At 31.1% G+C, this 14,807-nt stretch overlaps 1 protein-coding gene across 1 annotated transcript in view; it reads left to right on the top strand.

The window, feature by feature from the left end:
- Positions 1-14,807, top strand: part of LOC129225856 (discoidin domain-containing receptor 2-like) — a 214,878-nt gene that overhangs the window by 151,091 nt on the left and 48,980 nt on the right. The window contains exons 3-4 of the mRNA XM_054860378.1: positions 1,617-1,722; positions 13,218-13,449. Of these exons, the coding sequence (XP_054716353.1) occupies positions 1,617-1,722; positions 13,218-13,449 (338 nt within the window). The remainder of the gene's footprint in view (positions 1-1,616; positions 1,723-13,217; positions 13,450-14,807) is intronic.

Below are 14,807 nucleotides of genomic sequence, written 5' to 3' on the forward strand. Positions count from 1 at the left end.
TTAGTACCATCTCTTGCCCCAAGATAGAGGAGAGGTTCACCTACCATGTGTACTGGTTATCTCCAAATTTTTAATTTTGCCACTTACATCCCTTTGCTTCTCACTGCCTCAGATGTCGTTTCATTTCTGCATTTTTATTTTTCATTTACTGATATATTTATTTTAAGATCTTCGGACTCTTACACCATTAACGCACTATATAACCAAAACGTACTATATGCATTTATTATCTGAAGTTATTTGGTTTGAGACAAGACTCTTAAACATGGTTTTATTACTTGATTATTCATCCTAATGTTATTGCATTTCATATCTACAAATATTGTCTTCTATTGATGTTAATTAAAAATTTGCTTTGCATTTGTTTTCGTTCTGTTTGTTATCAACTTTTAAAGTAATTCAGTTTTAACGAAAAAAAATACCATTAGTAGTTACACACCAAGAAGATATCATTAAATAAAAGTTGTCCTTTTCTTAAAACATCAAAATAACTAGTAGTTTTGAAAACAACAAGTCATAGTTGCAAATATCTTTAACTCAAGTTATGCTACTTTCTGGAAAGCAATAACCCTGAAGGAAAAAAAACGCAGAGAATGAGAGAGAGAGAGTAATTTAAAGGCTTATATATCTCTCATAATAAAATTGAGCTGGGACAATTTGCCAGCAGCCCTCTATACTCAGTGCCGAAAAAAATAAAAAGAAATCAGGAAAACTTAAAGAAACTTTATCGCTGTTGACATGATATTATAACGTTGATGTTGCTTCAAATGATAGCAAAGTATAAAAGAAACAAATTGCTAGCGAGATTGAACGATTCAGTAATTTCACCGCTCTATCATCAGAGGTATGGTGGTGTTTTGATTGCGATAGGGAATTTTCGTGGTTGAATATGCATATTTGATTTTTTATTACCATATCAGGCTGGAGGTTACGTACTTTTTCCCCCTTTTGAAGATTTGAAGAAATAGTCATGAAATGATGTATTCTTTGATTTATGTCACAGTAGAGAAAATCATTTTTACAAAAGCATTTTTTTTTCTCTTTAAGTTACCATTATCTTTTTTTCTTCTTAAATGTAAAAATAATTAAACGCTTTAAAAGATATATTTTGTTTATGTTCCGCTTATCTTTGAATAATAAACGAATCCAGTTGCTGAAAAACAATATTTCTAAAATCTTTATATTTCCACTTCTTCAAAACTGGTTAGATGAGCATCATTTATTCGCAAATAAAATTACAGGTATTATTAAAACTGTATAATAATTTTTCCTAATATCCATGTTAGCCTGAGATTTAAATAGCTTAAAACAATGACCCCTTGTCCTGTTTTCAGTGCTAAACTTCAGCCCCGTAACATCTTTCATTATAATAAATTTAAACAACTGAATCATGTCCCAGTAGTGGTTCACCTTTCTTTTGCAGCTTCCAATTATTGAGAAAACATTTTTGAGCTTTTTCGGATATAATAAATAATATTGATGCATTAATGAGATGTATAAACAGTAAAAATTGTTTTATATAAATTTAAAATTAATTTAATTTTATAGTTGACATAGTTCGCATTTGATATAGTAGTATTTGTAAAATAAAAAACTTCTTTTATTTTCTTTTTCAGAAGAATGCTCAGGTGCTCTAGGAATGGAATCAGAAGCTATAAAAAATGAAGACATTAATGCAAGTTCATCATATATTTTAGCTAGTGTAGGACCTCAAAATGCTAGGTAAGGTTTTTATGCAATTAAAATGCAGTACAATATATTTATGTTTTTACTGTAAAATGTTATTTTTGCATCATAAATATAAAAAGCGTCAAGCAGTAAATAATAAATCGTTTTAATTTGTTGTTGCCTAACAAATGTTGTAAATGTGTTTATCTGCACAATTCATGATCCAGCTGTGTTATACAAGATTTGAGATTGAACGATCTTTTGTGTTTTAGATGATATTTTGGGAAGATATTGTTTGCTCTTTTAAGGCTTCCTGGTGGAACTGCGTGATACAACTGAGTTTAAGATGCGAAACGAAATTCTCCTTAGAAAGAAGCTTGAGTCATTTTTTTAATCCAGTCTTTGTCTTAGTGGTGTTGAGTTAAGTTATAGATATTGAGTTTCATGTTGCGGGTTTGAATAAGAATAATATGGAACTGGTTTAACTATGTTGGTTTCATATGCTATGAAATGATCATTCGCTTAGGCAGCAACTTCCTGGTCATGAGAATTTCAGGAAAGTGTAGTTGCATTGGACAATTAGATCTTATGCTATGTATTTTTGTCGTCTGTACTTTTGACGAGCACGATGTCCACAATGACAATTCCCAAAGGCATCAGAAACGGGATAACTTACGTATCATAAAAAGGCAGATTGCTTCAAATTTACGTGAACTAATATCAAGTTCTGTAGCATATTATATTCTTTGCTATAAATAATTTCGAAAGTTTCTGTGACACCTTCACACAATCGCAATGCAGCATCTGAAGAAAACAAGAACTCTGACATATCTCGTGAAGAGTAGCGATAACCATCTCCAGTTTCACTAAAAATCGATGGAGGGTGGATGCAAGAGAAAATTGGACTAATTCCCTTTCCCGCTTTGAATTTATTTCATTTTAAATTTAAACACGATGAGTTAAATGCATCAGAATCGGTATACCCAGACGAAACATTAAATTGCAGATTACTTCAACTATACTTGAACTGAAAGAGATTTCAGCAGCATAGTTTACTTTTTCCTATATGATTTCGAAAGTTTCGTTTTAAAATTACACACAATAAATTGAATGCATCAGAAACGGTATACCTGACGAAACAATAAAATGCAGATTATTTAAACTATGCATGAACTGAAAGCGATTTCTGCAGAATATTTTCTTCTTCCCTATAAATTATTTTGAAATTTTCTATGACGCCCTCACATAATTCAAATGCAGCACCTGAAGAAAACAAGAACACGGACCTATCTCGTGAGGACTTACAATGTCCGACATCCTAACCATCTCTCATTATACCACTAGAAATCGATAGCGGTGGGTGCACGAAAAAAAACCGACGAAATCCCTTTCTGTTTGGGTTTTATTTCATTTTAAAATTAACCACAATGAACTTAATGCATCAGAAACGGTATACTTGTTGACACATAAAAATGAAGATTATATAAACTAATATAAAAATTAAAAGCGATTTATGCATCTTATTTTATTTTTTTCTACAAATGATTTCGAAAGTTTCATTTTAAAATTTAACATACTAAACTAAATGAATCAGCAACGGTAGACGCGACGACATATCAAAATGCAGATTACTTCAACTATATATGATTTAAGAGCTTTTTCTGTAGTATATTTTCTCCTTTCCCATAAATGATTTTGTTTGACAGCCTCACACAATCCAAATGCAGCACCTGAAGAAAACAAGAACACGGGCCTATGTCGTGAGGATTTACGATGACCGACATCCTAACCATCTCTCATTATATCACTAGAAATTGATGGCGGTGGGTGCACGAAAAAAACGGACGAAAACCCCTTTCTGTTTGGGTTTTATTTCATTTTAAAATTAACCATAATGAACTTAATGCATCAGAAACGGTATACTTGTTGACACATAAAAATGTAGATAATATAAGCTAATACATGAACTTAAAGCGATTTATGCATCTTATTTTATTGTTTTCTTGAAATGATTTCAAAAGTTTCATTTTAAAATTTAACATACTGAACTAAATGCATCAGAAACGGTAGACCCGACGACATATCAAAACACAGATTGCTTCAATTATGTATGAACTAAAAGCTTTTTCTGTAGCATATTTTCTTCCTTCCCATAAATGGTTCTGTATGACACCCTCACACAATCCAAATGCAGCACCTGAAGAAAACAAGAACACGGGCCTATCTCGTGAGGATTTACGATGACCGACATCCTAACCATCTCTCATTATACCACTAGAAATCGATGGCGGTGGGTGCAAGAGAAAAAGGGACGAATCCTCCTTTCCGCTTGGATGAATTATTGTCCCAGACAAGGACCATCTGGCACTCCCGGATTGTAGACTCATCTCCAAGGAATCTATAGTGTATGTTTAGGTTTTGCTGAAGAGAATTGCTTCTGCTCCGGACTTGTAGCGCCGGCTTCGGTCTGTCTTTCCTGGATTGCATGAGTGATTGTTGAAGATCATTCTTCACGGTCCAGAACGAGAGAGGAGAGAGTGAAGGAAAAGATACCGTTTACATTGTGTGGATGGGGGAAAGAAAGTTATATATATCGGATCGATGGACAACTGCTGCTGAACCGCAGTCTGCGATTTGTGATTCATTTCTTCGAAGACAATAACGGATATTGAGCTGTGATGATGTTAGGAAAATATCGATGCGAGAAGATTACATATTTTCATTTCTGCGCGTGGGAGGAAAACGAAGAAATGAAGTATTTAATTAAGCACATCTCGCTTATTCTCTGCTTCCATATTCTCGCCGGTGCTCTGATATTAATGTTTAATATTAATACATTTCTTGTACTCTGTATAATATAAGATACATTATTTTTGAGAAGTATAAATATTATAACTAAAAATATAAAACAGAAAATTTTCATTTCTGCGCGTGGGGGGGGGGACAAAGAAATGAAGTATTTAATTAGGCACATCTCGCTTGTTGTCTGCTTCCATATTCTCGCCAATACTCTAATATTAATATTTAATATTAATACGCTTCTTGTACTCTGTATAATGTAAGATACATTATGTATCAGAAGTATAAATATAATAACTTAAAATAAAACAGAAAATTTGATTAATTTGCAAAAACTCAGTGTGCATTGTTAGTGAAATGTGAGAAGATTGCAAACTTTCCTCTCTGCACGTAAGAGAAAAACAAAGAAATTAAGTATTTAAGTAGGCACATCCCACTTGCTCTATGATTCCATATTCCTTCCGATAGTCTAACATCAGTATTTAACATTAAGGTTTTATTGTACTCAGTATAATGCAAGATACGATATTTATCGAAATAATAAATATTGTAGCTTCAAAAATAAAACGGAGAAATTGGTTAATTCGTAATACTCAATGTGTACTTATGGTGAAATGTGAGAAGATTACATATTTTCATTTCTGCACGTAGGAGAAAAACAAAGAAATGAAATATTTAACTAGGCACATCCCACTTGTTCTCTGATTCCGTATTTTATCGGTATTCTAATATAAATATATTAATGCTCTTATTGTACTCAGTATAATATACAGTGCTGGACAAGTTATTAGACTAAGATTGTTTTAAAAGCAAATTCCTTATTGATTACATAACTATAGACAAATTAACGAACAGTAAAATAATTATCTAATATTTCGTATGCATTCCCTTGTTCTTGATGAGCATTTTAAGTCCTTTTGGCATACTTTTCACAAGGTTTACACCATTTCTTAACTTTTTAAAAAAGGAGGTAAAAAATTGTTTATACTCACTATTATATATACTCACATACACACACTCACTAATTACCAAAACTAACTTTAAATATAACAGAACATACTAATAAAAAGAACTAGTGAACTGTTTAAGCTGATTGAGGTTATGTTCCTGGTAGGTAGATAAACAAAGAACATAAACAAAACAGACAGTGCTGCCACCTGCAAACATTAAATTATGCTAAAATAATGTAATAATCAGTGTACAGTATGTACTGTACTTTAACAGTAAAATAAATAGTATTTTAGTACAAATAGTGTACAAAAAATTAAAAAGAAAACTCTTTAGTCTAATAATTTGGCCAATACCTCATTTATCAAAATAACATTAAAAAAAAAAAGAATTTATTTGGTTTTCGTCAAACTCAATGTGTATTGCTGATAAAATATCATAAAATTACATATTTTCATTTCTGAACGAAGGGGGAAAAAGAATTAAGTATTGAAGAAGCACACACACACATCCCACTTTTTCTTCTCTCCCATATTCTTTCTGAAACGTTAAAATTAATAGTCAATATTAATACACTTCTTGCACTTTGCATAAAATAAGATACATTATTTATCAAAATAACAAACATTATAATTTCAAAAGGAAAGGAAAATATTTGGTCAATTCTTAAAACTCAATGTGTACTGTTAAGGGAATGTGATTTACTTCCATTATAGTCCTAGTTAAGAGGAAGCCTTGAGTTGTAGATAGAACAACAGCTATCCTGCAATGCGTTTTAAGTAGATAATTAGAAACATTGAGCAATAAATAAATGAAACAAAAAATGAATTAATAAAGCAAATTTTCCTTCTATATAATACTTTTTATCTGAATCCATTATTTCTGAATATTGCACTTATTCTTACGGTAATAGCAGCAACATTTCCACATATTGATTGAATTATGCATTTAAGTAAAGAAGTAAACACAAATTAATTAGAAATGTTGACTATGGTTGAGGTAAACGCATCCTGGCAGTGTTGTAGGGCTGTGATTATTATCTGTGCAGACAGCCTTCACAATGCTGTCAGGTTAGGTTTGCTCCAACTATAGATAGTTCGTACTTTTATCCAGCTAAAACTATAAAATAAAAAAATGTATTTTTTTTTCTAAAAGACGGTTGATGTTTTAACTTCGTACAAAGGAAGAAAATCGCTTTCTATCATCGCCTTTTTTTTGTATTGAGAGTTCTAAGTTAAGGGAATAAATACAGTTTTCGAAGTTTGGGAACGACGCAACAGTTTTTGCATTCTACTATTGTTTAAATGCGCTTTAATGCTTTAGTAAGTAAAAGAAGTTAATAGAGCACAATTTTCACACTTTAAGAAATGAGCAAATATTTAAAGCATCGAGTAAACTTATACTGTTTTTCTTTAATAACAAAAATTCGTAGAGGTACAAAGTATTCACAATTCAGGAGAGATGTAACTATTATTGGTAATTTTTAACAAGAGTTGGTAAAAGGTATTTTTAATAAGATTTAACTTTTTAATAAAAAAAAAGATGGTAAAGTCAAATAAACGTTCTGTGGCGAATGCATAGACAAGTGTTTGTGTCTATACAAAAATCTTTTTTTAATAAACTATTGTTTTGGCTATAGTTTGTGGTAGGACATAGATAATTTTCAGAAATTAGAAAAAAGAGTAAAACCAAGCACAAGCACTCAAAACTCAATGTACTTTACTCACATCACTTACATGCACTCCTCGGCACCAGTAAAACAAACACCACTTTAATGAATAATGCACTTATAGTCCTTAGTTGCTAAAACTAAACTGCTGAAAATGCTGTCAAATACGCATTTTGTTCCTGCTAAGCTTCAAATATCATAATTAATGACATTACCTTCTATGACAAGATGGTTGATGTCTGTTAACCTGTTCCTGAATGTAAATAGTATTTTTTAACAAGATTTAACTCTTTAATAAAAAAAGATGGTAAAGTCAAATAAACGTTCTGTAACGAATGCATAAACAAGTGTTTGTGTTTATACAAAAAATTTATCTTTGTTAATAAACTATTGTTTTAGCATAGTTTGTGGAAGGTCATAGATAAGTTTCAGAAATTAGAAAAAAAAAGAGTAAAAAGAAGCACAACCACTCAAAACTCAATGTACTTTACTCACATCACTTACACGCAGTCCTCAGCACCAGCAAAACAAACGCCACTTTAATGAATAATGCACTTATGGTCCTTAGTTACTGAAACTAAACTGCTGACAATGCTGTCAATTACGAATTTTGTTCCTGTTGAGCTTCAAATATCATAATTAATGACATTACCTTCTGTGACAAATTGGTTGATGTCTGTTAACCTGTTCCTGAAGGTAAATAGTATTTTTTAACAAGATTTTACTATTTAATAAAAAAAGATGGTAAAGTCAAATAAACGTTAATTTGATTTAATTTTAATGCATAAGCAAGTGATTGTGTCTGTAAAAAAGTTTTATCTTTGTAAATAAACTATTGTTGTGGTATAGTTATACTTTGTAGAAGATCAGAATTAAATTTTAAAAATTGGGAAAAAAATGATTAAAAACAAGCACAATCACTCAAAGTACCACTCAATACACATAACTTACATCACTTACGCACGCTCCTCAGTACCAGAAAACGAACACCACTTTAATGAATAATGCACTTATGGTCCTTAGTTACTGAAACTAAACTGCTGAAAATGCTGTCAATTACGCATTTAGTTCCTGCTGAGCTTCAAATATCATAATTAATGACATTACCTTCTATGACAAATTGGTTGGTGTCTGTTAACCTGTTCTGGCGAAAAGATAAAAGCCCCCGGTTTCTATTAACTTCAACGAGGTTTTCTTTGAGCGATATTCTAGTAGAGGAAACGAGAATCTTGTAGCACACCCATGAGTCTCATCTATCACTACACCAAAGGCAGATTTCTTCTTTATACTTTAGCCTCAGACTAGTGGAATGGATTCCTTTGTGGAATTACTTCGAGTTATTTCCTCCAGAGAAAATAAATTGTTGAAACAAAGTATAATAAGTAAATTATTTGCCAATGGCTGGTTGAAATGTTGAATAACAAATAACGTATTTGTGTCATGAGTTTAAATAATGCATTGCTAGGCATTTGAAATGATAAGCAAACGGTTAATTTAAATTATTCGGTGCTTTTTTTTTCTTTTGAAACAAAATGCAGTTGCAGGAAAAATGCTAATAAATGCAATGTCTTTCTAATATCATACTGATCATTTTGTAGACGTAAATAAAAATTTTAAATACATTCAGCGTTAAAAATTAAATGCTTTCTTCAAAGGAAATATTTTTTTAGTTTTAAATACAGTGTAGTAAATGAATTAAAGCATTATAATAAAGTGCAGAAAATGCTGTCATAATATTTGTTAAAGAAATAATATATCTGAGCAGTAAAATTGCTTAATAAGTAGCCAAGCATTTAAAATTAGCTTTGAAGGTCTCTCTTAAAATATCTCATTGTAATTAGTTATATTTACACATTTATATATTTATTTATTTTTGTTTTAGAGGCAACATTTATATGAAAGATATGTCCGCGGATGTGATACCCTGAGAATATCATATTCCTTTAATGTGTTTGTATTGCATAACACATTTTTTTTTTCATATAAAGGTTATTTAATTGCGACATATTGTTTCAAAACGTAGAAAAAACTGTACAAATCAAATAATGTATAAGTGCAGTATACTTTACAAAAATATAATGCACAGAAACAGGAGTTATAACATTTTGGCCATTCCTAATGAAATAGACTCTTCTTTTCTGATTCTAAAGCCCAAAACGTTGGACGTATACAAGTGTTTAGTGAACAACAAGAAACATGTCGGTTTTGCATAGAATATTGTAATAATGACCAAAAAAAAATCACCCATATGTACTTCTTCGCAATAATGCGCATCGACAATTTATTCAATAGATTTTCTTCATTGATGACAATCCTGAAAATTCCGTGCTTAAACGAATTAGGAATGCTATTTTTAAAATACCAGTTTTTAATAATCATTAAGTAGGATTTTTTTTAATTTTCATTTTTTCAAGCTTTTTCGTTTTTAAACGTTAATATGCTGTTAAACTACAGAAGTTTTCCTACATTTAATGCACATTTTTACAACAGTAATTAAGTAAATATGTACAAAGTTAAGAGAATAAAGAGTCAACGAAGCAAATCTCGTATGCAAATAACTTTGATTATTAGTTAAGTGTTGAACTAAACTTCCCACGAAAACAAATACATGAAATTATTTATTGACAGCAAAAATCTCACAAGTAAAAGATATTGAGCTGAATTATGTTCCTCAAAGCGAGACTATCATAACTTACATAATCATTACTTTGCAAGAGAGACTAAAAACATTTATCTGGGGGGGAGGCACAAAGGTTAAGGCTCGTGTTCTTATAACACCCATAAATAATTATAAAAGGATTTTTTTTACTACGTTGTTCTTGCTCAATACAAGATTCTAGATTCAAAAGATTCAAATCAAGATTCTACATACACTGCAGTAATAACCTTAAAATCCACATTTTTGGACTTATGGTAGTCTGGCCTTGAGTTGAAGAATTTTTTTGCGGGTTCGCCTTCAATGATGCTTTAGTTATTTTTTATCAAAAAAAAAAAAAAACATTTTGAGTTTACATTCAACAAATGCTTCAAATTCAATACAAAATCATATTTTATTTATCTTTTGACTTAGTATTTTAACATACACGCTCACTAACATGCTGATTTCTCAATACAAGATTTCTTAAAAAATTTTCGCGAATTATTTATCAATCAAAAACAAATTAATACTCCCTGTGAAGTACATATTTTTTTGCTCGATTTACATCTCAAAGGCAAAAAAATTGCTTTATTTTATCATTTCGTACATTACTATACATAACGTCGAAATTGCTTGTTCTAAATAAATCAATGTGCTTCTTATAAATCAGCGGTTCCTAACCTTTTTTACCTTATGAACTCCTTCCAAAATCCGAAAGAAGTTGGCGAACTTTTTGCGAAATAAGTAATAAATAACAAGAAAAAGAAAAGAATCTCACGTACAATAAAATTTGGGAGACTTTTTTTTTAGTGATAGTTTAATAGTTCATTACAAAAACATCATTGCAAAACTTAAAAACAAATATTTCTACGAACTAAAATAACAAATAGAAAATTAATTCAGAACAAATTCAACTGAGAAAAAACACTCAGCAACTATTCTTTGTTGACATTTATTCAACTTTGAAAAATCTCTTAGTGGGATAGTTGTGGAATAAAGAAGCTCAAAGTTTGGCTCAAATATCTGCCAGTTTTACTCTTTCATTAAGTTCACCATTTTATTTGCTTCTATATTTACCCTTTTTCACGTGGAAACATTGTCCTAATTGGTAATAAAATTTAAAAAGTATTTTTCTGATACAAGAGATACATAAAACAAATGTCTGGTATGACCAATAAGAAGGCGGGCTTCGGTTATTGCAAAATGTTCTCTTCCGAGGACTTTGATGACTTCAAACCTTTCGTCAATGGCTGGATCGAGTAAGAAACAAATGAATAAATGATGAGTAAAAAACGGCTTTAACTTAAGACTTCATCTTAAACAGCTAGCATGTTTAAATTCCTAGATCACAATTTTATTTTCGGGAGCACCTTTAAACCTCTCGCGAACCCCCAGGGGATTGCGAGCCACCGGTTGGGAATCGATGTTCTGAATAGATCTACATTGGAAGACTAAATATTATTTAACCTAACGATATTTTTCGTTTCTACTTTTAAATTACCAATTTCTTTCTTCTTCCCAAAAACAGTAGAGCAAAAAATAATCTAAAAGATTACAATAGACAGAACAAGAGAATTAATACGTTTAAGTTGACAACCAAGAAATATTGCCTCTTAAGAGCCGCACACGCCAATGGAGCATTTCCTCACCAAAAATAGACGCTTCAGTAGATGGGCACTCCTGTTGACAGTTTAGAATTGTGTTCAGAAAATGTATCGCGTTAAAACTGTCAAAGTATGTGCAAAAGAGAAGATTGATTTTCGCTTTAAATAGATAGATTGCACTCTAACGCATTATTTCAAAAGAATCTATTTTCTCTATGTTATTCATTGTAACTACAGCTTTCAATGAGTCAAGGATAATAATTTCAAGGTTTGGTTACGTGTTTTTCAAATATTATTATTAGGTTTTTTTTTTTTTTTTTTTTTTTTTTTTTTTTTTTTCAACCTGAAGATGTTTAGTTGATTTTTTTTCGCTTTAATATTTTTATTAGGGGTTATTTTATTCAAAAAAAGACAAGTTTTTAAAGAATGATAGCAAGTTAATAAATCAAAAAATTAAATATGGTAAAGTTTGGGTGAAAACTTCATTTATGCCACCATATGCAAAATTCGCAAAATTTATGATCAATATTTGTCCAGAAATTATTATTATTATTATTATTATATTTTAACATTTACAAATTTTACTACACATAACCTTGAATGTTATGCATTATGTAGAAGCTCATCAACACAAGTCTCACACTTTATTTTTGAACGTGACTTTACGGATTGTGTTTGATCGTTTGTAGCACCATATTACATGAAAACAATGTGTAAAAAACGTTTGATCACTCACGAAATGAAAATTAATTAAAATATTTTCGCGATCAACCAGTTTTTGACGATCCCTTCATATCTAGTTGATTTTTCGATAAATATATAGACTTGCATTTACAGATATCTCATAAATCTTAACATTTTAAGGGAATGAGAACTTTAGTATATTATTAGTTATTCTCGAAAAAGCAAACGTTTGTATAAAAGAGCTCAAATGTAGCGAAATAAAGCACCACCCTTTATCTCTCAAATAGGCTTTTTTTGTCTGCAATATGTTTGTTTGAGCAATCACGATTGCTTATTGTTTTCACGTGACCGTCCTTGACGTTACGCTGGTTTTTCAGCTTGGACCAGGGGCCTCTGCAGCACCACCGTCCACCGGTCTTTGCAGGCGCAGTTCCTCTGGTACTGAGCACTGTTCCCCGGAATTCGCTGCTCCTGGGAGGTGGCGTCCATGTCCTACACACACGCACGCTCACACACTTACACGCCTACGTGCATACACACAGGTCTACGCACACATTCAAGCCTACACAACACGCACGCGCGCCTACACACACAACTATACACACGTCAGTGCCCAGGAGGATGGGCAAGCTTTGGGCGACAGGAGCCGTTTCTAGAAACAATAACTCTTATGAGTAGAGTCCTGTCGTAACTCGGGATTGCGAAAAACATAATTTGAATTCTAATTTTCAGAATTCAAATTCATTTTTTTTTCCAATATAGGTATAGGAAATACGAATAATCAGTTTCCGTTTCAAACATATTTTCTCATGCTTAAAGAAAATGGGTTTTTACCAAAAAAGAAACTTCGTGTCGTTTATAAAAAGTTATCCTTTATTTTTTCTTGACAAAAACTGTACGTACGTTACAGTTCATAGCGCAAGTACGAACCAAAATATAGTAAAACTAAGCACTACATTTTGCAGCCAGCAAATTGGCTTTAGTAATGCTGAAACTTGATACTTTTTTCTACGATACGGGTAAATAAGGGCAATTAATCCTTCTCCAATCCAACATGTTTTTAATAAATTTGAAAAAAAAAAAGGTTTCTTGCAAATAAAAAAAAGCATGTCATTTGCAATTAACTCTGTATTGTTTTCAAATAAAAACAAATATATAAAAAACTGTTTTTATACCTAATACAGCATGCTTGATGCTTGATTTGCAGGCTTAACAAAGAATTGAATGGTGGAGCTTGGTGTCCAAAGCCTCAAATATCAAAGGAAGTCTTAGAATACTTAGAGATATCCCTTAATTCTTTGCACGTGATTACAGAAGTAGCTACACAAGGCCGTTTCGGTAATGGTCAAGGCTTGGAATTTGCCGAAGAATATATGCTAGAATACTGGAGACCAGGGTTATCGAGGTGGTTGAGGTATCGAAATGCCTTAGGACAAGAGGTAAGTGGATTCAGCTTGTTTAGTTTTTAAACTTAGTGATACTCTTTCCGCGATATATTTTGTTTTCGACTGAAGAGAATCGGTTTTTTACATTTATAAAAACATTTTTTTCTGCTTCCATTATCATTTTTTATCAGATGATATGCACTGTTAAAAATCTTCTGCACATTGTACAAGGTACTCTTTCTGACAGTTCTGTGAATAGTACAGTGTTCTGCTGTGCGTGAACCAACCCCCCCCCCCCAAAAAAATGTCCCCCTTTCCATTTTTTCAATGTTTTTTTTTCGATAAATAATATATTTACTTTAATAAAAAGTTTAAATAAATAGAAAAAAATAACATTTGAAGCGCATTTAAAATAGACATTTCATTGTTGCAAATGAAAACAAGACTACTTTTTACAAATACTTCAATCTAAAATATTAGTCCTTAAATACTAATTAACTAATGTAAAAACTGTAGAAAATGAGAAATACACATTTCAGCACTTTATCCTTTAATAAAGAGTCTTTTGAAAGCTAATGACAAAGTGAAGTAAAATTAAAATTAAAGTGCCACCCAGAAAATAGTGATTAATCACATGGAACTGGGGAAAACTTATAAAAATAACGACACGTGCAAAGTTGAAAAGATTTTGAAAAGCGCTTGTCACTTTTGACATAATGTTGATGTAAAGGGCCTTTCGGTTTTGTACCGAAGTTTCTTGTCTTTGAAAAGTTCCTGGAGAGAAAAAACACTGAAGAAGCTGAGGCAGTAGCCAAGCTTTCCATAAGAAAATAAATAACAGTCATTCGTCATCGCATCTGGAACTACTTTGAACTGCATGTTAATATATTTTAATTCAAGCTGGATCAGGGTTTTTGGAACTGTATTTTTAAAACGGAAGTAAAAACTTTTTTTTAGCATGAATGCTGTTTCTTATTTGTGGTTAAAAGTTCATGAAAAAAAATTGACTGTTTATGTTTAAAAATTGTAAGGGGTAAAACTTATTTATTTTCTAAGATAAACTAAATTAGACACATTATTATATTGCTACTACAGATGTCAAAAGTGGATACTAGTGTTTATCTAATATATATATATATATATATATATATATATATATATATATATATATATATATATATTACTAGGTTCGAGTCCGATATAGAGTATTTCAAAAAAGGAATAGATTCAGATAGGTTTTTCATCTTTTGCTATACAGTCAAAGAAATAAATTGTGCCATTAAGCCATTAAGACAGTTTTTTTTTTGCTAAGCAATGGCATTTTTTTTTGTTTAGTTATTTGTTTTATTTATTAGTTTGCTTTTTTTTTAAATGTAACTTAATATATTTACAGTGCAGCATTTTTCGACATG

This window comes from Uloborus diversus, chromosome 7 (assembly GCF_026930045.1).
Source record: "Uloborus diversus isolate 005 chromosome 7, Udiv.v.3.1, whole genome shotgun sequence".
Classification (NCBI taxonomy): Eukaryota; Metazoa; Arthropoda; class Arachnida; order Araneae; family Uloboridae; genus Uloborus; species Uloborus diversus.